The sequence below is a fragment of the Urocampus carinirostris genome, chromosome 2 (genome assembly GCF_059441175.1).
Source record: "Urocampus carinirostris isolate Australia breed hairy pipefish chromosome 2, RoL_Ucar_1.0, whole genome shotgun sequence".
Taxonomy (NCBI): Eukaryota; Metazoa; Chordata; class Actinopteri; order Syngnathiformes; family Syngnathidae; genus Urocampus; species Urocampus carinirostris.
The window spans coordinates 47,094,779-47,118,467 of NC_142350.1; the positions used below are offsets into that span (position 1 = coordinate 47,094,779).

The following is a 23,689-nucleotide window of genomic DNA, read 5'->3' on the forward strand; positions in this document are numbered from 1 at the left end:
GTTAAAATTTTCTCATTTTAAAAGTGATGTGAATCAGGAATGAGCTTTGGCTTCAAGCAAACAAATAGAGCACTTAAAATTAATCTTCGTAAATGCTATGAATCATAGAACAAGATCACACAAAATAACTCAAATTACAGTAGACCCCCTTCCACATCCTGTATTTTCATTTTACTCTGTGGCATAAGATGTATTTTCAGCCCCTCAGGACATTTTCATCTCAATAAGACAATTCATTTCACACTCCCCAAAACTTTGCTATATTCATGCGTATTACAAGATGCCTGTGTGCTATTGGTTTACATCACAGCATCATATTAACTGAAATACCTCCCACAATACCTTTCTCCTCATTCAGGTCAGAATCTGGCTACTTCATAAAGACTTAGCAAGTAGGCGATTCCAATATTGTATTGTTTCGCGATGGGTCCGAGGCTTGGAATGATGCTAAAGGAAGAAGCAAAACAAGAAAACAATAGAAATAAAGTTTCCATTATCAAGGCCATAAACAATTGACGATCTGGACTATAAAAATGAGGCAATTGAAACAAGGGAATATTCTAAGAAGATGACAGCCGTCACAAGTGGAAATTTTCAATCAGTTTTCATTTTAATCTGTCGTTTCTCACAGATTAAAGTCAGATGACGACAAAATTAAATGTCATTTTTACTTTTCATATATATTGGTTATTTAATCATATATATATGTAACCTAATTTGGCCTAACGTCACCCAGACCCTAGCTCTAGTGGCCCTCAAGTCATTTGAGTCTGAGACCACTGACTTAGACAAACACACAAAATCAAATTTTGAGGGTTCGGACACCATTTTCATGGCCAAATCAAAGCACTTTTTAAAGGACTGTCAAAGTCATTTTTTCCGTTTCTTCAGTAAATTGAATAAGTAATTATTTGTGGGTCTGAAGACTACGTGTAAATATTTTAGACGGATCTCTCCGGGTTAAAATGACAGTAACACGTAGCTAACATTTTCAGTTGCATGAAGTTCTTCCCATTACAATTTACCACTAGGAAACGCGACCTTATTTCTTTTACATGATCCCCCGTACCACAGGGTTCTACCCTGGGTCCAAAGTTATTTAATTTATATATTAACGATATTTTTAATGTTTCAAAACGATTGAAAATAGTAATATTTGCAGACGACACTAACATTTTCTATTCAAATGATAACTATATTGATTTGGTAACCTGTATTAATCGTGAATTAATTAACCTAAAAGTATGGATGGATATAAATAAATTATCTTTAAATTTAAATAAAACCAAAGTAATATTCTTTGGTAATCGCAAGGCAAATCGAGATTTAGAAGTAAAAATGGATGGTGCTGCAATCGACGCTGTATCAGAAATTACGTTTTTAGGGGTCTTAATAGACAATAAATTAAGCTGGAAAACACACATCAGACATATACAAACTAAAGTATCTAAAAGCATTTCAATAATTAATAAAGCCAAATTCATTTTAAACTATAATGCATTGTATTTATTATATTGTTCTCTAGTTCTGCCATACTTAACATACTGTGCAGAAGTCTGGGGCAATGATTACAAAAGTTCCCTCCAGCCCCTTTTTATCCTCCAAAAACGTGCAATTAGAACCATACACAGGGTAGGATATCGAGACCATACTAATATTGTATTCCTGCAGTCCAAATTATTAAAAATAGATGATTTAGTATTTTTTTTCATAAATTATTCATTCGGAAACAGGGAAATTATAACTTAAAGGGGCTGTAGTGAATTCATAATCCCGAAGGAGAGAACCACCAGGAAAAGTATGTGTGTCTCTGTGTGTGGAGTAAAACTTTGGAACAGTTTACATGACAAGATCAAACAATGTCCAACTATTAACTTGTTCAGGTTTAGATACAGAGGAACATTCCTGGCGGAAAACAGAGATGAGGAGGGTGGGGTATGAGTGGTGCGGGAGATTGGGAATAGTCAGGGTTGGGTAGGGTTACTTTAACTTGATTACTTTCAATTACTTTTGGATTACTCCAATACCAAATATGCTAATAAAAGACAAAAGAAACTAAATATGAATAAAATTATGACTCACAACACGTGGTAAGCTTTCTCTCCTGGCTTTGATCTCTGATCTCCGGCAAAACGAACATAAAATGCGACAGAAACAAAATGAAAATAAATCCAAACAGCTTGCCAACATCATTTTTGCCATTCCATGTATTCCGTTACTCCCCAAGCCTGCACAAAATTTACTCATTTTATTCATATTTAGTTTCTTTTGTCTTTTATTAGCATATTTGGTATTGGAGTAATCCAAAAGTAATTGAAAGTAATCAAGTTAAAGTAACCCTACCCAACCCTGGGAATAGTGCGTCTAGTTAACTTTGTGTTATTGTTGCTATTCTTATATCATAACTGTTATTATTAATAGAATTACAATTTTTGTTATATCATTGGTGTATTTGGTGGGAAAGATGAAGGGGTAGGGAATATAAGCATTTGCTTCTTGTTGCCCCTTTTCGAACATATTATGTAGCGTTGTTTTCTTGTTGAGTTTTTGTTTTTATTTTGATGTTCAAATAGTTTTCATTCATTCATTCCTTGATGAATGTCCATAATTGATACAGAATGCTCGCATTAATTCACATTTCATAGTGCTCTGTTTAGGTGTAGCATGTCTCTTTTGTGCACACTTTGCATCGTGCTGTGCGTGATTTGTTCCAAGTTTTAACCCTGGGTTGGGTTTTGCTATTTTGAGCCATCCTTCATTAAAACTGCAACTTCCCGGCATCTCAGTATGATTTGCCTGTTCTGATGCACCTTCCCTAAGTCACCAGTAGGGGGTGATGACGCTTCACATGATAACGCCATACAACGCACATCACATCTTTCGTGTCAGCGTCCTCTTTAAGGCGACCTAATTCTTATTATTTTTCTTCGTAATGCATGGTCTGCTGAGAAAAATGGCAAAACTTTCATGCACTTCACCCAATATTAAAGCATTTTCTTGACCTTGAAAACACACTAAAATTCAAGCATTTTTTAGGCATCCTGTATGAACCCTAAATCTTCCATGTGCATTCATCAAGACATATGATTTTTAGATCGAGTAAATCGCAAATATGTTTGTGGATCTGCAGAATATGTGGGTAAATATTTTTGAGACAAATCTTTCCACAAATAGGTTTTGGGTAAAATGAAGGTAATGAGAAACTTATGTTAACAGTTGCAGGAAGTTCATCCTATTACCTTTTAAAGGAAACCTTACCTTTATTTTAGGCATGTTCCAAGATACAGTGGCTTGCGAAACTATTGAGCTTTGTGACCTTTTGCTACATTTCAGACTTGAAACATAAAGATATAAAACTGTAATTTCTTGAGAAGAATTAACCGTAAGTGGGACATAATCATGAAGTGGAAAGACTTGAAACTTTAAACAAAAAAACGAAAAAGTGGGTGTGAAAAATAATTCAGCCCCTTTTCTTTCAGTACAGCAAACTCTGTCCAGAAGTGCAGTGAGGATCTCTGAATGATTCAATGTTGATCTAAATGACTAGCGATGATAAATGGAATCCACCTGTGTGTAATCAAGTCTCTGTATAAATGCACCTGCACTGTGATAGTCTCAGAGGTCTGTCTAAAGCGCAGAGAGCATCATGAAGAACAAGGAACACACCAGGCAGGTCTGAGCTACTGATGTGGAGAGGTTTAAAGCTGGATTTTAAACAACCCAAAGAGCACTGTGCAAGCAATAATATTGAAATGGAAGAAGTATCAGACCACTGCAAATCTATCAAGATCGGGCCGTCCCCCTAGACCTTCAGCTCATACAAGGAGAAAACTGATCAGAGATGCAGCCAAGAAGCCCATGATCACTCTGGATGAACTGCAGAGGTCTACACCTGAGGTGGGAGAATTGGACAACAATCAGTCGTATACTGCAAACATCTGGCCTTTATGGAAGAGTGGCAAGAAGAACGCCATTTCTTAAGGATATCCATAAAAAGTGTCGTTTGAAGTTTGCAACAAGCCACCAAACATGTGGAAGAAGGTGCTCTGCAATGTTCCCTGTAATTTTCCACGGGTCTGAGCGTTCACACAAAGTCGGTGAGCAACGCTTGAAACAACAGTGAGCAACCATAATCCCAAGTGTGGCAAGATAATTAATTATCAAACATGTCCAAAACTTGACATCAAGTTACATTTTGCGGAGTTTCCGGCAATGCAAAATAATTTTTCTCTTTTGAATGAATTGACTCATGTACTATTGCAAAGGTTTTACGGCCTACAAACGTCGTTTGTTCTTACAATTCTTTCACAATATATCCATTTCTTTTTATTTCCTGATATAATTTGTCACATAATATTAACATTTTTGGGGGCTTATTTAGTCGATTGTAAGATACAGAACTGTACTTAATCACATTTTTTAGTGTAAGTACAATGTTGGCAACAAGATTCACTTGATATAATTGGAAATTATTTGAATGCAACACAAACTTTTTCTTCTTTTTTCCGTGTTTTTTTTTCACCTTTTTTAAATTACTTTTAAAAAAATCACACACATTGTGTTTATTTTTTCAGAGCTGTTACTTTTTCCTACATTTCTTTCTTTTCTGGGTTTTTTCTAAATTTTTTCTTCTTCTTTTCTCTTCCTTTTTGTTCTTTTTTTCTCAGCTTTTCACTACTTTTTTATTTTGGTATTTTTTTTTTGTTCTATTCCCCCTTCCTTTAAGTCATTTTGTGCATCATTTTACATAATATTTGGTCATGTTGGGATTAAAGAAGCAAAAACAACCTGAAGAGCCGGTTCCTTTTAGTGAGCCCAGCCGAAAGAGCCGGTTCTCTGCAAACTCTACTGACTTTACTTTTCAACTTCGTTCGACATTGACTTCAAAATGTACCGCATTTAGGACACAACGTCAGGGGAACCCGTGTATTTTTACCTTCATGCACTGTAAATTTGACTTAAGTCGCTTCTTAATGAGTAATTTTGAGCCCTCATTTTTGTGCGCTGGCTAGATTTTCTTGTGCGCTGAGAATGTGCAAGCAGTGCACAATTGCGCACGGGCGCGGCTTAGAGGGAACACTGGTGCTCTGGTCAGATGAGACCAAAATCGAACTTTTAGGCAACAATGCAAGATGTTATGTTTGGCGTAAAAGCAGCACAACTCATCACCCTCAACACACCATCCCCACAGTCAAACATGGTGGTGGCAGCATCAACTAGACAACGATCCAAAACATAAAGCAAAAGCTACAATGGAATGGTTCACCAAAAAACATATCAATGTGTTAGAATGGCCGAGTCAAAGTCCAGACCTCAATCCATTTGAGAATCTGTGGAAAGAACTGAAAACTGCTCTTCACAAACACTTTCTTTGCAACCTCAAGCTCGAGCTGTTTTGCAAAGAGGAATGGGCAAAAATAATCAGTTTCTGATGTGCAAAACTGATAGAGACATACCCGAAGCGGCTTGCAGCTGTAATCGCAGCAAAAGGTGGCGCTACAAAGTATTATTTCAATGATGAATAATTTTGCAATTCCAATTTTTCACTCTTTGTGATTAAGGGCTATACAAATAAACATGACGTGACATGACCTAAAATTAAAGCACGCTTCAATCCTTGAAATCACAACATTAAAATCCAAGCATTTTTGAGGATTTCAAGCACCCGTATGAACGCTTAATTTTGCAGATAGGTTGTTTTTTCACGTGACAATGACAAGAAAAAGCAGTCTGGTTCTTTGATAAGCTAATTTATTAAAACAACATTTGGGGCTCGGTCATATTGGCCAAAGCGCAGCAGACTTTGACAATTTTATCCAAATACGTGACATCGGTTATGCATTGTATATCGATGAGTCCGCCTGGCACGACACTTCGCAGCATGGCGTGCTTTTTTCTCAGCGTGCCCATGACCTTTTCAACGTAAACTTTCAAACACATCAGCGCGTTTATATCTTCCAAATCCAGCGGCTCTAATCCGTTTTCGCCACGAGTGAAAACCGCAATTTCCGAGTCGGCGTTACCAAAGCCGCTGCCCGCTAACACCAAGTCGCCGGGCGCCAACTTGGATAGGAATCCGCTATTTTCCATTACGTGTTCTACACTCGTTTTCCCTCCCCAGCCGTTTGAAATAAATACCACGCTGCCTTGAGTACAAACGGCCACCAAGTATTTTTGCGAATATCGCGATTCTTCCGAGGAGTAACACCTTTCTCTCGCGAACGGATCGCTGGGCTCCTCCATCGAGACCTCCAAGCAATCGACGATGCAGACGGTTTTGCAAAATCGCTCGTTTCGAAGCGCGTGCGGTAAACCTAACCCGCGGGTACTTTTGTCCGGCCATACGATTAGGGACGGAACGATTTTACAATACAGGACGTCGATGCAGTGTATAAACCTTTCGAAAACCGCCGCGGGGCTCGCGTTGAAGAAGAAAGCTAAAAATTCAAAAGAACAATCGATCCTTAACTTCATCAATGTCATCAAAAACTGCTGGAAAGGACTTAACTGGGGCGCGGTTTTCAGGAAGTTCCGGATCCCGTCGAAAATGAGGATCAGTAAAGAATACGTGGGGACGCCGGTAAGGAAATCCACTTTCTGGTCCTGGTCTTTCAAGCCTAGTTCATCGAAAGGGACGTTGTTGAGTTTGTCCTTGGATAAAGCGTTCTCCGTTTGCAAAATCAGCCGTTCGCGTTCCAGGAAGGCGGCAGACGTTTCGCAAACGTCCTCCACTTTTATTAGCACGTTATCGCTTGCCGTCATTCCTGGATCGTCGGCGGTGCTCGGTGTAGGAAAAAGAACCGGAGATTCTTGACCCGAAACCGATTTTGATCCTCGTTTTTGGCTCGTTACGTGTTGTTGTTGGTTCGAGTTCCTTTTTTTCCTCTCAACCGATGCCACGTTCTTAAAGATGGACGGTATGTAATCTGGTGAATCGGGATTGTTGCTCTTGCGACCTGGAGGATTCATTTGTAAGAAGGAAAAAAAGGACATTATTATTGAGTGTCCTGCACAATGAACTGGCCACACTATATAATACAGTAGACCCAAGGGATTAAGCTTCCCCGCCTTAAGATCTTTTCACTTTACAGCAGGGGTGCCCCCGATTTTGTATTGTGTGCACGTTTTTCCGAGTACAAGACATTACTGTAGTATATCTTTCCGCCGCTCCTGGCGTGTGGCGCTATGAGAGGTCACCCAGCATCCACCCCGAAGAAGAAATCCGCTTCATTGTCCTAGTTCGTGTGTAATTATTCTACACTGTATCTCCGGCGTACTAAGAACTTTGACATATTTATTGTTTAATATCGTGTGCATCTATTCAATATGGTTGGTGTTAAGTGTAAAGAAGAGGCGAGACGTTTCTTTTGAAATTAAAGTGAAATAAGAAAGCTTGATGCGTTTGAGAAAATGGTCAGAACGCTTATTTCAGGGCCACTTTTTACAACGGAGGAGGAAGTCGCCTAACTCTTGCAGCTTATCTTCCGAAAGTAAGTTAAACTAACTTTATCTTTATAGAGCATATAATTTTATTAAATGTTTATTTTTCAGTACAAAACAATACAGGTTACTTATATAAACCGAAAACATACATATACCTTAAACATACAGAATATAGCACTGAAGCAACTTAGGAACAAATTCAACTTACGGACGATCGAACCTATCTCTTCCATAAATAGTGCAGCGTTTGTATCTATAATGTAAATACCATGTTACACATAAGTAGTATTTAAAATATCCTTATTTGTTATTTCAATGTTCTGTTGCAACGGACATTCAGAAAACATTAGCTCATTATCTCCTGTTAAACAGCAATTGATTTTCATTTTTGTCATTGAATGCATAATCTGGTTTATTGTAACAGTCAAATGAATGCAGTTTTACACCTGAACCAACTCAACACACCATGCAAATTGAGTGGGAACAATTTTTGTATTTTTTTTCTTATTTTTTGTCCCGTTTCTCTTTAATTCCATTCTTTTCTCTCTTGCTTGTTTTTACCATTTTTTTCCTCTTCCCTAGTTTTTATTTCTTTTAAAAATATATATTTTTTCTCTTCTCTTTGTCTTTCTTTGAGAAAGGCTACATAATAGGGGAAGAAAAGAGGTGCTTTTTGCTCTCTTTCAGTCTCCTTACTCTTTCTTGGACTCATTTTCGTTGCACTACACATGACAGCGACATCTAGTGGACAAGTATAGAACACTGCCCCTTTACGAACAGATGATTTTTTTTCTAAGCGCCATTTTGAAAATGTTAGCGTCGTCTGCAAATATGACTAATTTTAATAGTTTTGAAATATTAAAATATCGTTAAAATGTAAATTAAAAAAACTTTAGAACCCTCGCCACTGATGCTAAATGGCGGTTTACTTCTCACAGTCTTTCTACTTCACTGATTTGCGTAGTGCATTCTGAATGTCTAGTGTCTCGTTGTGCACTAGTAACAGTGCCGTTTAATATGTAAAATAGACCAACAGGATATGATTCAAATTCCTCCGTATCCCAGATAAAAAATTTAAAATAACAAAATCGTTGTGTAGGTAGTCATAGTTAGATGTAATACATTTGTGTACGATTTCTTACATCTGTAAATATTATGTTTCCTATGTTTTTCATAACAAATGTACAGTTCATTCTTGTTATTATATAGTTTGTTGTTTCACTGAATAGTCTGAATTCAGAATATTTTAAGATATTCTGAGTTGCCTGACATTAAACTTGCTTAGTGCACAAACGTTCAAAGTTTAAATAAGATACAAAACACAGTTACGTCTTTGGTTGAGTGTAAAAAATAAATCTTGGTATCCATTGTACATTTATCTGTAGTCTGTTGGGCATATTTACAAATAAACATGGCCTGGGGATGTCGCTCATGCGCATGCTTTGCATGTATGAAGTCCTGGGTTCAATCCCAAGCATCTACAAATACAATCATAATTGTGAATGTCATCTTGGGATCAAGAGGTCACAGGTTCCGATCCCGGCTCCTCAGAGTTATATGTCGAAGTGTCTTTGGGCAAGACACTGAATCCCCAATGCCCCCGATGAGCAGGTAGTTGCCTTGCATGGCTGATGCTGCTATCGGTTAGTGTGTGTAAAAGAGAAAGTGTGAATCATATTGTAAAGCGCGGCCCTTCATTGACTTGAAAAGTGCTGTATGAATGCAGAACACCTGACACCTGTTTTTGTGGAAGACCCCATTTGGCCAAAGCTCACCCGGATCCTTGGTTCAGCAAGATGGAGTCCATTGAGTTGGAGAACATTGACCTAAAGACTATTCTTTTGTTAACATTGAAGGATTTTATACATTTGACTGTAAAGGATTTTGAATACAAGTTACATTTATTGAGTGCAATGAAGATTTTCACAGAGTAGGCTTGAGTTCAATGAGCAGTGAAAGTTCAGGGCACCCCGGTAGAAAATATTGTTTACAGGAATGGCGGGAATGGGACTTGAGGCTGATAAGATAGTCAGCACATCAGACGACGCAGAAAGGCCCCGATGACGAGGACGGCAGGCATTGTTATGAGAAACGCTCTCCTCCGTTTTGAGTTTTCCAGACATCGCGGCGAGGTGGTGGAGCTCACGTTGGTTGGGCTTCATTGGCACGCCCATAGGAGGAGCCGTCACACCATCTTGCGGAAAGACGTGGGCCGAGAGGAGAAGCCAGAGGACTTGAAGAGAAGGCTTCCCAAAGACTCCAACGACACTAATTCGGCCGTGTTCGATGGAGTTCACTTACTTCAATTGTTAATAAAATTAAATCTGCCCCGTGTGAAAATGTCGGCTTTCTTGTTCATCTTTTCCTTCAAGAAACGAGCGCGCATAAAATGTTGGGTGAATGTAGGTTGTGTTTGGTCAATGGAGTCAGATAACTAATTCGAACAATTTGGTAAACGGTAGATTTTGAGATTGAATTCCCAAGAACATACACAATCATCCAACGGACCAGGTCTTTTAAAACCATACAATAATAACGACATGTAGTTTGAAGTGTTAACCCTTAAGTCATTTTGTTTTCAGTTCTGCTTCTTTAGCAGATATCTTGTGATGTTTTGATTGACTCACCTGATATGAAGTGAGCGCTACACAGGCGAGCTCCTAGTGGCAGTTTCCAATCGCCCTTATTGGAATCTGCCCTTTTAATGACTGCTATCCATTTCCTTCGCCTCGGTTGTTCTTTTGGTAGCGTGTAGAAGACCAACCTTTTCTTCCTTCCCCGTTTGTTGCGGCAGCCCGGAGCGAAACAAGTGTCAAGTGTGTCGCCTGCAGTTTTGCGTTGTTCCCTGGCGATGCTCCAACTTTGAGAGGCTCGACGCTTACGAAAGGCGGCGGCGCTTTTGGCTAGTCGTTCCGCTCGCTGTTCTTCTGATTCGGCGGCTCTCCTTTGGGATTGGCGCTGACTAGCTTGTAGCCGCAAGGCTGCTAACTTTTCAGGACTGAGTGCTGCCCGCGTCTCCCGAGCTTTGGCTGCTTTCTTTGTTAGGCGTCCGAGACGATTTTTCTTCGGTGGCATTCCGGAAGACGCGGTGATCAGTAGGTTAGGATTTTGTTGCTACTTATTGAGACCAAATCTAGCTAAAAACACTCGCAAAGGTATTTACTACAGCTTCTTCTTTGGTGGTATTAAGGAAGTGGCGTTGTAATGAGTCGTTCACGAAGTACACGGTAGCATAAACTGGCTCTTGGATGTTACCAACTAGCCGGCTCTTTTCGAAACGCGCCCTCTCCTTTTTTGTGTTTTTCCCTATTTCTCTCCGTTCTTTCTGTATTCCTCTCCCTCATGTTGTCCCTCTTTCTCCCTCCCACCTTTCCCCTGTCATTCTCTCCTCTTGTCAGTCTTTCTCTTTCCTTGTATCTTTCTCTTTTTTGGTTCTTTTTTCTCTCTTTGACCTTTCTTCCTGTGTATTTCACTCTCTCTTTCTATCCGTCTTTTTATCTTCCTCAAGCCGGCTCTCTTCGAAACACGCCCTCTCCCCTTTCTTTCTGTTTCTTTCTCTCTCTTTTTCCCCTTTCTTTATGTATTCCCCTCCCTCACATGGTCCCTCTTTCTTCCTTCCACCTTTTCTCTGTCTTTCTCTTCTCGTCAGTCTTTCGCTTTCCTTCTTTCTTTCTCTATTTTTTCCTCCCTCTTTGTCTTTTTCTTCCTGTGTATTTCACTCCCTCTCTCTATCCGTCTTTTTACCTTCCTCTCTGTCTCCCTTTCCTTCTTTTTCCAATTCTCTTTCATCCTCTCTATTTTTCCCTCTCCCCCTCAGTTTCTTTCCTTTCTTCATCACTTTATCCTTCCATTTTCTCTCTCCCATCCCCTCTTTCATTGTCTCTATTTTTCTGCCTCCCTAGTCACTCCGTCTCACCTATTTTTCCATCTTTCCATGTGTCCCTTTCTTTCTCTGTGTGTCCTCTATTCTTCGATCTCATGCTCTCTTCCTCCATCTCTATTGTTCTCTTGAAGACCCTAGTGACTGAGCAATATGAGTAGTGTCCCCTATGCGTTGTTTGCTTTGCATAAACAATTTTCACGTTTAAATTAGATCCAACTTCACTGTAATGTATATTGAAACAAAATGTATTAGAATATAGTAGCGTTATTTTCCAAATTGATTGGCGCAGGTTTCATTATTATTGGTAATATTTCATCCATCCATCTTTTGCACCGCTTTTTCTCAATAAAAGAATCCTAAGAGTCGAAAAATAATGGTTTAGATTGGGTCAAGCCGAAAAAGCCCGTTCTCTAAAAGGAGTATGTGTCATCCTCAGACTCTGGTCTTCTACCAGAAGCCTGGGAGTTTAAGTATCTTAACTGTTCCCTGGACTGTGCACTTCTGGACTGAGGTTTCAGATGTTATTCCTGGAATCTGTTGGAGCCACTCTTCCAGTTTGGGGGTTACTGGCAAGAGTGCCCCTACTACCACCAGGACCACGCTTCCACATCTCATCTAGGTGCTCTTTCAATCCTTGGTACTTCTCCAGTTTCCGGTCAGTCTGGAAGCTCAAGTCCCACAGGATGTTGACCCGGTTGTTCTCAGCGATTTTCTGTACCGGGATTTTGGTACTTGTATGCCATACTGCTTGCAAATGCTCCTATAGTACAGGGGTGAGCAAACTACAGCCTGCGGACCACATACGGCCTGACCTATCAAACTTTTTTTCGTCCAGCCCGCCTAACGAAAATGATCAAATATAATGACAATATATATAATAGTAAATAAAGTACTACTAATGATTTTTGAGCCAACTTTATCCCCATTGTCCCTTTGTGACTACAACAAAAATACTACGAAAGAAATACTATAAAACTAGGTATCAGATTTGGTCATTAAAAAACAGGGATCCAATATTATTCTGCTTTTATTCTGAAATAAAAATACTTAAAGAATACTTACAATACTGCTACAGAATTATAACAACAGAAAAACTACAAAAATACGACCAAAGTAATATTACAAAAATACAAATACAAAAATACTAAAGAAATACCAATATGGAAATACCTTGAAAATAATTCTACAGTAGTACTACCAAAAATCATTACAAAAGAACTATAATACAAAAATACAGAAATATTAGGACAGAAATACAACGAAATTTATACTAAAAATACTACTGATGTACCACAAAACTACTATAGAATCATTACAAAATACTAAAGACAAACTTCAAAAATACTACAGTAATATTAAAACATTTTACAGAAATAAGAAAAATACCACAAAAACTTTGGACCCAGGATAGAACCCTGTGGTACTCCACAACAGATGTCCAAGTATTCATGTGACAACTCTCCCATTTTCACAAAAATCCTTCCTCCTAGTCAAAAGCCTTTGAATCCATTCCAAAGCCACGCCCCTGATGCTATATGGCAGTTTACTTCTCACAGTTTTTCTACTTCACTGATTTGTGCATAGTGCATTCTGAAAGTCTATGTAACAAAAATACTACTGCAGAAATATTACGACAGAAATACAACAAAAATACAACTACTGTAATACTATGATAGAGTACAAAAAAATCTGACATAGAAATACTTCAAAAATACTACAGAAATACTGTACTACAATATACTACTTCGGAAATACTACAAAAATATCCTAAAAATAAAACTACAGTATGAATACAAAAATACTCAAATATCTAGTGCAGGTACACTACAAAAATACTGAAAACAATACAACCACAGAAACACTACAAAACTAATTATCAAATTAGGTCCCTAAAAACAGGGACCTAATATATGATCTTTCTCTAATTATGAGCGTTTCAAACCCAATTTGAAGAAACAAATATAAAAAAGATAACATGTAGATTTCTGCAAGAATATTTTGTATGATATATAAGGGATAATGGATCTTTCTCCAGGATCGCCCCCTGGCCAAGTTTTCTAATCTACCCTGGTTGATCCTGGCCTGTTCTTGTGCTGCCATAACCAACACCTCTGTGTCCCCAACTAGGCCTCCAGACTTGACAGATCGGATTATTTATTCAAATAATTTATTGAAGCTTAATTTCACACTGGCTATTTTACTGTGTTGTGGAAGAAATATGCCATTTTGGGGTTCACCCAGAAGAATTAAAACAGAAATAAATAAGAAAGAGGCGGAGTCAACATGAGGTTGTATTAAATGTTTCTAGATGTTTTATTGGTGTTGCTTTCAATTCTTTGACACATATGTTCTTCCTCTCCAGTGGACTTTTTTTTGTGATTCTTTCCAACTATCTCAGACATTGACCTTAAAGCAACCAGCCTGAGAAACACGCACGCACATGCGGACCAGAACCATTATTCTCACAAATAAGCGTTATCTTCATTATCATCATCATTACCAGCAGCGTCCTTTTTGAAACGGAATGGACCAAAAGAACAGGAAAAAGTTGTCTTGTTTTTTTTTTTCTTCAACATTTCCCATCTTTTATTGTATGGGTGCCATTTTAAATTCAGTATAGAATTATATTTATTTCCTAGAGCACACAGAAAGATTGTTGATGTAAGGGGATGGGTGAGGGGAAGGGGGTTCATATAACAAGAACAATGCCGTCACACAGTGTACACAAAACGAGAGACAAACGGCAGGAAGGGGGAGGCAAGAGGTGAAGGGGGCTGAGAGATGCATTGGTGTGCCTCCTCACCCCTTAGTAACAATAATTAAAAAACAGAAAATCAGTAAATCAGTCCCCCTACCTGACATATTTCAAAAATAAAAACAACAACAACACTGTGGCGCATGTGGGAGTCAGTCAGTGTGATGGCAATTTGTGTGCGTGTGAGGCGGAGGAGGGGGGGGGGGGGGGGGGGGGGGGGAAATTGAGGCGGCATGGAAAGGAGGGGGTTAGGGGGCCCTTTCTCAGCCAAGCTGGCTCCTTGTTTTCTACATAAGACAATATGCAGCTGCCGTTTGGTAGATATTATAATCATCATTATACTGGTTTATGTACACAGCAGTGAAAGAACACATGCAAAGACTATCATATGGGAGGGGGCAGTGAGGGCAGGGGGACAATCGGGAGGCATGGGGGGAGTGAATGTCTAAAGTTGTAAAGGTGCTTTTGCTATTTTGAATCTTTGGGGCAGTCGGGATGAAAATTGCTTCAAAGCGTTGATGTTTTTTTTGTCTTGACGGGCAGGGGAGGGGGCAAAGTGATTGGGGGAAAATGACGAGGGAGAGGAAAGATTTGGGAGGGGAGGAATAAGCAACAAGATGCTCCAACGATCAATAATATGTCTCCTTCTCCACCCAACCTGCGGGAGAGGAAACAAGGACAGAGCACACACAATTTTGATTAGTTCTTTGCAAACGCATGGAAAAATGCACAACGGCCACCAGCGGCCCAGGAATTTAAAAGGTAAGATTAAGACCAGTTGAATATGTGTGCCAAGAAAGACTGCAATCTCTACGTTTTAGCATATGTTTTCTGTAAAGCTAAGGTACGTTCCAATACCCTTGATGACGATAGTTGTAAGAAGGAAGTTCAAGACGATTTGCCGTGAATTTTGATTTGAACAAATTTATTAACACTAAATACATTGCCGTGAATTACACATTTGCGGGGTGAATTTTTTTCACAGGTATGTTTGATACATTGCGAATGTAATCCTACTAGCGTGTTGGTACCTTTCAAAGGCACGGTTTGGGATGAAAGTTATATTATTATTATTAAAGCTTTGAAAACTCTTTCGGTGTACCGTCTTTCTTCGTAAATATGTGTAACCATGTAAAATATGTATTTGCAACTGTATATTTTTGTAATGTATTTATTTTAGAGATTTGTTATGTTATGTGTTCTACGGACGAATCAAAAATAAGGGGCGGAGAAAACGCGGCCTGATGGGAAATGTGGTAAAGCCGAGTTACCGGTAGATCTGTCTGTTGTCGCAGCGGACAATAGTTGATATATATTTTTCCCACCCTTAACTTTGGAAATATACATTTTGTTTCCTTGGATTACTTTCAATGGGACCCCGACTTTAGAAGTCTGCATCATACCTTAATTACGGGTATCATTTACTATTTGTGATGTCAACTGAGGATCTGAAATTTTGGAACTTACAGCATGGCTCGGATTACACATGTGACTGTGTCACAAGTTTACTGCGGGCACCTACGGCTTATACATGGATGCGACTTATACATGAGTGCGGTTTAAACATGGGTGCTGCTTGTGTAAGTACAAAAGAGAATGTATGCAAAATAAAATAAGTGCACACTTGAAAAAAATAAGTTACAAAATAGCCATCTAGGTAAAAAGAAAGAACCCGCTAGAAGTAAAAATAAAATACATCAACATTATATTTCAAAGAAAATAAAACAAAAATGATCATAATTTTAATTCACTTCAACAAACAAAATAATTAAAAAATTAAGTTAGGAGGAAGAACACAATTGGGGAGAAAAAATAGTAAAAGAACAAAAGTTCCGAGACCAGGTGGAGACATTTGTTAGCGCCACCAGGCTGTTATTTGCCCAAGACACTCCACAGGAAATGGTGCCCCTACACCCGCGTGGTTAAGGGATACAGCCACCCACCAAAAGAACAAATGAAAATCTCATTGTGTAAATATCATTTTATGAAAAAAGAGGACGTAATAATTAAACAATTTAAAATTCAAAATTTGAAACTAAATCAATAAAGTCATAAGTCATTACCAAAATACAGCTGAAATACAAATACATAAAAGCTTGTATTGTGAAAAGAAACTGACCTCCAGGGTTCCGGCGGATGAGGAGCTTTCGGATTTCATCATAAACAAAGATGAGGAAACTGTAAGGGAAGGCGCAGAACCACCAGGAAGGCCTGTACACAAACGCACAATTAATGAGACGGAACAAGATGACAGTAATCTAAGAGAGAACAAATAGTCACATGGACACAAAGAAAAGAAAAATCAATTCTCACTTGAGAGGGTACATCCTGAGGGCCACATCCATGCCAGGGCAGTAGGACAAGAAGGCAGCCAGGGCCGTCTCCTCAAACAGGCCGAAGATCAAGATCTTGTTCCTGCAAGGCAAAAAGTGAGGACGCTTTCCCACTAAATTTACACTTCACGATTAAAGCGGCACTGACTTCATGCCCTGCTGGAAAACAGAGTTGCGTCTGGTCTTGCAGATGATGACGTCAGCCCACTGCACCACCACAATGCTGACAAAGAAGGCTGTGTGGCACGTGAACTCCACAATCTTCCTCTGCTCGTATGTCTGAGGGTCACAAGCAAAGTTACTACGGACTTCACAACTTCGGGTATAGAATAAGTCTGTAAATATAGAGACACCTTGATCCATCGTACTTCGATTAACGCTGGTTCACTCCTTCGTGGATTTTGAAATGAATTGTCTTTAATGTCATTGATATCATTGTATTGTGTAATGTGTTCGGATAGAGAGTGAGACTGTCTTGCGTGTGCGAGTGTGATAGACTGTTGTATGCTATCTGTCAAACAGCGGGCGGGCGCTGCCTTCTAAAACAAACTGGGAAGCATCGCAGCCGCTAACTTTTAGCAGCTTGTTACATTGAAAATAAATTAATCAAATCAGACTGAGGAAAGTCAGAAAAGTGCAAAGAAATGATTATTCCAGCTGGAGCTCTGTGAAATATTATTAGGTTCTTTCTTACACTGAATGGAAAAGCCTTCAAAATCCTTTTAATTTTGTATAATGACAATAAAACCATTTATTCAACTGCAATTATGTGCTGTGTGTTGTTTGTAGATCTGTAGTTGATATTTTGTTACAGTCTTATACTGTCAGTAAGTCATGACCTCATCTGAAGGAAAGTTTGCCCCTTGGGGGGGTTTTATGAAGGTGGATTTTCACTTCTCGCTGGTGGTTCTGGTCCCCATTAACCACAAAAACTGAGGGATCTCTATAATTGTGATGGCTCTATACATTCCACCGGATGCTAAATTTAGCGTTTGACTGTCCTGCTTGCTGTTCACAAACAGCAGCTTGCCCATGCTGACAAGAGAATTTATCGTTGCAGAGAACTCTCTAACCTAATTTCATATAAGGGCTTGCAACCAGGGAAAATGAAACACTATACAGTGTGTATAGCAACATCAAAGATGCGTAAAGACCTGCCATTTCCCGCACCATGATGCATACGATCACATCTGTCTTTTTCTGAAAACCCCACTCAGGAGGAAAACAAAACCTAATTCTATCATTGTTAAATATCATTGTTATATATTGATATTTTAGGAGACTCTTCAGAATATTTTGCTCAATTGGATACATTGTAGTTGTGTAATGTTTAACTCTTACAAAATAAAAATCATACCCATTGTTGTCCGTAGCTGTCCTCCAAGTCGTTGCAAGAGCGGTCGTCCCAGTCCAACCGGATGCCAACTAGCCGACTGGGCAGGAAGCCGTTTTCAGCCAAGATGACAAAATAGGAGAAAAACCCACCCAAAGCCTGGATCATACCTGAGAGAAAAAAGGAGGTGTTATATGTCGAAGTGTCCTTGGGCAAGACACTGAATCCCTAATGCCCCCAATAAGCAGGTAGGCGCCTTGCATGGCTGACCCCCTATTGGTGTGTGAGTGTGTGTGTGAATGGCTAAGTGTGAAGCACATTGTAAAGCGCTTTAGGAGGTCTTCATTGACTTGAAAAGCGCTATATAAATAAATGCAGACCATTTACCATTTCACACTAACACCTGCGAAAATCAACATTAAAAGGGGGCAGAACCTACCGATTTGTCCGTAGGCGATGCTGATGAGGCGCTCGTTTACAAGCTTGTCCCTGAAGGGGTTTCTGGGCTGGCGCTTCATGATGTCGCTCTCTGCCGCTTCATAAGCAAGGGAAATAGCCGGGACCTGGGAAAAACCAAGACAGAGCATGTTTAAAATAGTTTTTAGAAAAAAAATGAAAGATGTCATTTTGTAACAGTACACTAACACTGCAACTTTTGTCACATAATTTCAACCTTGCGGCTTATGCAGAGATGCGCCTAATGTTTGCATTTTCCTAACAGCTGCCCTGCGCTTGGGCTGAAACCGTAAACGAAAGGTTTAAGAGTGAGACAGTTGGTGTTGAGGAAGTCACAGCCGGCAATAAACACCATAGAAGAAGCTGAAGTTTATTGTAAGGTACCGCACTTTGTAAATGAATAAAATGAGCATAAGCTGACCCCACCATAGAAAATGCAAATACATTTTATCTGTCACTGATACTGAATCTCAGTGACTTTACCAGTGTGTTTTTTTAACCATCCGTTAGCTATATGTTACTTGTGTTGCAGCAGTTATCAAAACTTTGAAAGCGCTTTCTGTGTGTCGTCTTCCTTTGTAAATATCTGAGGTGCGTATTATGTTTGTACAAAATGTTTCTTCAAAAAAATATCGGTTCGGTTTATAGTCAGGTTCAGTTTATAGTCCGGAAATTACGGTATCTCATTTAAAACTCAAGAATACCCTGGGTGCAAACAATATTAGGAGGATACTAAACATAATTACGAGCACAAAATCTAAGACCCAACCCTCGATGTTACTGAGCTTGGATGCACAAAAAGCTTTCGATGGGGTGAAATAGAGCTTCTTACATCAATCACTTATAGCTTTTGGCTTCCCTCAAATATTTGTTGAATGGGTGAAAATAATCTATAAAAACCCTAAATCTCGTCTTAGAGTAAATGGTCACTGTTCAGATTTCTTTGATATCAAAAGAGGAGTCCGGCAAGGGGATTGTTTAAGCCCACTCTTGTTTGCAATAAGCATAGAACCACTCGCAGAATCAATTAGACAAAATGAGCAAATAAGGGGGATATTTGATGAAGGAGGAACAGAACATAAAATATCATTGTTTGCAGATGACCTGTTGGTAATGCTGAAGGAACCTTCGTTATCAATACCACCACTGTTGGAGAGCCTTAAAATATATGGAGAAATAGCTGGGTATTCAAATAATGAGAGCAAATCAATAGCAATGATGATATCAGGAAAATGTCCAACAGATGTGATTGAAAGGTTTGATTTTAAATGGACAAATAAAGGGTTTAAATATTTGGGGGTGACCATTACACCACATTCCACACAGCTGTTTGATGCAAATTATGGAATGTTGATAAAAGAAATAAGGAAAGATTTGGAAAAATGGGAAATTTTGCCCTTAAGTCTTATCGGCAGGATACAAACAATCAGAATGAACATATTACCAAGACTATTATTTCTGTTTCAATCCCTTCCAATTCTGATCCCGGCATCCACATTTAAAATGTTAAATAAGTTAATAGCAAAATTCCTTTGGCAAAACAAGAAACCTAGAATAAAATACAAAACCCTGTTAGCTCCTAAAGAAAAGGGGGGCCTAGACCTACCCAATATTAAATATTACTATTGGGCAGCTCAAATTAAAGCACTCATCTTGTGGATTACTACAGACAAAGATGCGATATGGGTGGACATGGAGCAACGATCTTGTCCAAATATGCTGGTGGAATCGTTACCATACATATCAGTCACGAGGTGGAAGAAATTAAAACTCCAGAATGAATGGATTAAGGGAACTATTAAAACTTGGTCAACAATACAAAAAAAATTAAAAATATCAAGATCTGTGAATAGGGCTACCAAAATAGCGAAAAATCCAGACTTTAAACCTGGGGGTATGGAGGTAGGGTTTCAAAAATGGGCCCAAAAAGGACTGATGTTGATTACCCAAGTATTGGAAGCACAGGCAATGAAATCATTCGAACAACTCCAACAAGAGTTTGACCTACCCAGAAATGATTTTTACAAATATTTGCAACTAAGGCATTACCTCCAGAAACACGAGGAATGGGGGAAAATATGTAAGGAGCCAACTAAGGTAGAGGAATTATTAATATCGTATACAAAAGGACAATCAATAAAGGGGGTTATATCAAAACTATATAAAGCCCTGAGAATGGATCTCAGTAATGAGGACATGGCAGTTAAGGAAAAATGGGAACAAGAAACTAATGTAGCGATAAAAGACAACGAATGGGAAAAAACATTGAAAGAGGGACACAAAATAACCAACAGCCCGACATGGAGGGAGTTTGAATGGAAAGTACAAATGCGATTCTTCTATACACCCTCTATCACTTCAAAATATAAAAATACCTCAAATCTATGTTGGCGTAACTGTGGGGGGGTCGGAGACTTTACGCATATTTTCTGGAATTGCCCTGTAATATTAAATTTTTGGAGAAGTATCCAGAGAGAAATAAAATTAATTACTGGCTGGGAGTTGCGGTTGGACCCAAAGGCTTACATAATAGGAATTTTGCCGGAAGAATTACTATCTGGTCAACAGAAATATATACTAAGGGTAATGCTTCTGGTAGCAAAGAAAATGATCACAGTGTCCTGGCTGAAACCACAACCTCCTGACATAAAACAATGGAGAGACAAATTAAAGCAAATGTACATTATGGAGAAAATCACTGCAAGACTTTAACTGAAACTTGACCAATTCGAGAAAAGATGGAAGCCTATCACACAAATTTTACTTGATGTCTAAACACCTCCCCCTATTTATTATGTTTTTTTTTTTTTTGGGTGTATATTTTTATTTATTATCTTTTTATATATTTCTTTTTGTATGGATGTATTGTATGAACATTTATTCTTCTTTTCTATTAATAGTATTTTTTCTTCTTTATTGTTCCTTCTGTTATTTATGAGTGTGACTTGTGTATATATTTTGTGTTGATGTAAGATGGTGGAATCAAACCTCTGTCAAAATTGGTGTGAGAAATAAAAAGTTAAAAAAAAACAAAAACTCAAGGATATCGCTCCAAGAATTTTGATAAATGTTGATGCCAGATATGGAGGAGACACTCACCATGTCAGTACCCAGATCAATACAGAGAATGGTGATGGTGCCCAGTGGCAGAGGAATGTTGACGATAATGAACAGGAGGAAAGGCGTGATCTCCGGAATGTTGCTGGTCAGCGTGTAGGCGATGGACTTCTTCAGATTATCAAAGATCAAGCGGCCTGAGGACGGAACAATGTCAGATATTCAGTATCCGATGAAATACATGATTCAAAATGGTGGTAGACTTATCACCTTCTTCGACCCCGGTGACGATGGAGGCAAAGTTGTCATCCAATAAGATCATGTCGGCAGCTTGTTTGGACACGTCGGAGCCGGAGATTCCCATGGCGACGCCGATGTCTGCCTTCTTTAAGGCGGGGGAGTCGTTCACGCCATCGCCCGTCACTGCCACAATAGCACCCTGGGGAGGCAGGAGGAGGCTGAGCGCTAGTTTAGTGGGCAAATACTGCCACCTGATGTTTGTTTTTCAGTACTGGTTCAAGTCCCTAGATCAGGGGTAGCCAACACGGTCCTCGAGGGCCCGCATGTCGTGCATTTTTTGGAGTTTCTCTGCTCCAATCACCTGGATCATTTTCAAGTTCCCACACAGCTTGCCAACAAGCGGAAAACTCACCAGCATTCGAGAAGGGAAACCCCCATAACATGCAGGACATGCAGGATGTTCTCGAGGACCGGGTTCGCCACCCCTACAGTGTCTTTTAAAATCCCTTTAAGGGTAAAAAAAGGGCTACAGCGCTGCTGCTGCTAATGGCAGAATTACAGTGTTGCACTCCCACACCTGTCAACCTCCACGCTCCATGCCCGTACAAACTGTCGTATTTTCCCGTACGAAATGCAAAATAATCGTACATTTTATATATATATATGATGCATGATGGGAAATCCCCAGGCGGCAGACGCATGCGATTGACAAATTTGCGTTTTTCCGTACAGATTTCCTTGAACGTCGTACTTTGTACGGCAAAACCGTACAGGTTGACAGGTATGCACTCCCGGCCATAATCCGTTACAATAGTGAATTTTATCTCCGAGCTAGATGTAATCATGAAGAGTCAGACCTCGCTCACCTGGCTCGCAGGCCACACATTCCCAACCCCTGCCCTAGATTAGCCCTTGAGGGTACATATAATGGCTGACATTTGCACTCACTTTGAAATTTATTTTCATTTTTTAGCAATCTGTATCTCACATTTGTGCTGATTTAACAGAAGCATAGCACAGAAAACATCTAAGCACCTGTCTCTGGCAGCCTTCCACAATGATAAGTTTCTGCTGTGGAGAGGTTCTGGCAAACACAATCTCGGTGTGGTTCCTCAAGATGTCGTCCATCTGATCTTGAGATAGCTCCTTCAGGTCAGTGCCGTGGATAACGCAAGCCTTGGCATCCCTAATCAAAAAAACGTGTTGAGTTAAGAGTTTCTCAAATATCTTGGAGTTTGTATCTGGGAAGTTCACCTGGGGTTGACTTGGCTAACGGGAATATTGAGACGAGCTGCGATGTCCTCTACTGTCTCGTTGCCCTCGGAGATGATGCCCACTCCCTTGGCGATGGCTTTGGCTGTGATTGGGTGATCTCCAGTAACCATAATTACCTAAAATAGGAAAAGCACAGTCAAGGAACGTATCTGGGATTTGCTTCTTGAGAACGAAGTTCCACTGTACCTTGATACCAGCAGATCGACATTTGCCCACAGCGTCAGGCACAGCGGCACGGGGAGGGTCGATCATGGACATGAGGCCCACAAAGCAAAGATTGTCAGTCTGGAAGTTGACGTCGTCTGTGTCAAAGGCAAAACCTTTTGGGTACTGGTCTTCTGGAAGCATTAGGTGGCAAAAGCCTGGATGGGGAACAAAAATGCATCAGTTATTCCAATTTTTATGAAGAGATTATCATAAGGAAATTTGATACAAAATATATTAAAATAGCTGTTTGGGACCATCGATTGACAAAAGAAGAATTGACACACACAATTTACAAATTAACTTGCTTGGCTTTTCAGGTTTTTGTTTAATCACGCCAGTCTAGATAGAAAAGTAGTGCTTTGCTGCTATCATGTTGAATGTCCAGGCTTGGTTCCAAGTTAAAATCAGCTAGGATTGATGTTAAAATTTGTGAGTGGTCAGGGCTCAACAACCTTTTTGAAGTAGAGAGCTATTTTTTTTTAACGGATTAACGCCACGGGCTACCAATTTATTGTGCATTCCTAACATAACAACTTATGTTATTACTATGTTGGTAATGTTATTGTATTATTACTAAGTTACTATTAAGAGCAAGGTTAAAAAAGGTTCTGTCAACTACTAAAACATTTGCCCTGCATAAGGGTACATAGTGATTTACATAGACAGTATATATTATTGGCTAAATAAAAAAAAGAAAAAGAAATCAT

General features: G+C 39.3%; 2 protein-coding genes across 2 annotated transcripts in view; both read right to left on the minus strand.

Annotated features, from left to right (window-relative positions):
- Positions 1 to 5,734: 5,734 nt before the first annotated feature.
- LOC148372170 (uncharacterized) lies at positions 5,735 to 10,898 on the minus strand. The gene is made up of 2 exons (XM_088327996.1): positions 10,071 to 10,898; positions 5,735 to 6,956 (listed from the first exon to the last, which is right to left on the minus strand). The coding sequence occupies exons 1-2, from the start codon at positions 10,516 to 10,518 to the stop codon at positions 5,755 to 5,757; spliced, it is 1,650 nt and encodes a 549-aa protein (XP_088184122.1). The 5' UTR covers positions 10,519 to 10,898; the 3' UTR covers positions 5,735 to 5,754.
- A 3,642-nt stretch (positions 10,899 to 14,540) lies between these two features.
- The window catches only part of atp1a3b (ATPase Na+/K+ transporting subunit alpha 3b), a 36,242-nt gene continuing 27,093 nt past the window's right edge, over positions 14,541 to 23,689 (minus strand). Inside the window, exons 12-22 of the mRNA XM_088326786.1 lie at positions 22,962 to 23,137; positions 22,755 to 22,891; positions 22,536 to 22,686; positions 21,531 to 21,699; positions 21,303 to 21,457; positions 18,187 to 18,310; positions 17,772 to 17,917; positions 16,563 to 16,693; positions 16,395 to 16,496; positions 16,201 to 16,292; positions 14,541 to 14,739 (exon numbers count right to left, since the gene is read on the minus strand). Of these exons, the coding sequence (XP_088182912.1) occupies positions 14,711 to 14,739; positions 16,201 to 16,292; positions 16,395 to 16,496; positions 16,563 to 16,693; positions 17,772 to 17,917; positions 18,187 to 18,310; positions 21,303 to 21,457; positions 21,531 to 21,699; positions 22,536 to 22,686; positions 22,755 to 22,891; positions 22,962 to 23,137 (1,412 nt within the window). The 3' untranslated portion in view covers positions 14,541 to 14,710. The remainder of the gene's footprint in view (positions 14,740 to 16,200; positions 16,293 to 16,394; positions 16,497 to 16,562; positions 16,694 to 17,771; positions 17,918 to 18,186; positions 18,311 to 21,302; positions 21,458 to 21,530; positions 21,700 to 22,535; positions 22,687 to 22,754; positions 22,892 to 22,961; positions 23,138 to 23,689) is intronic.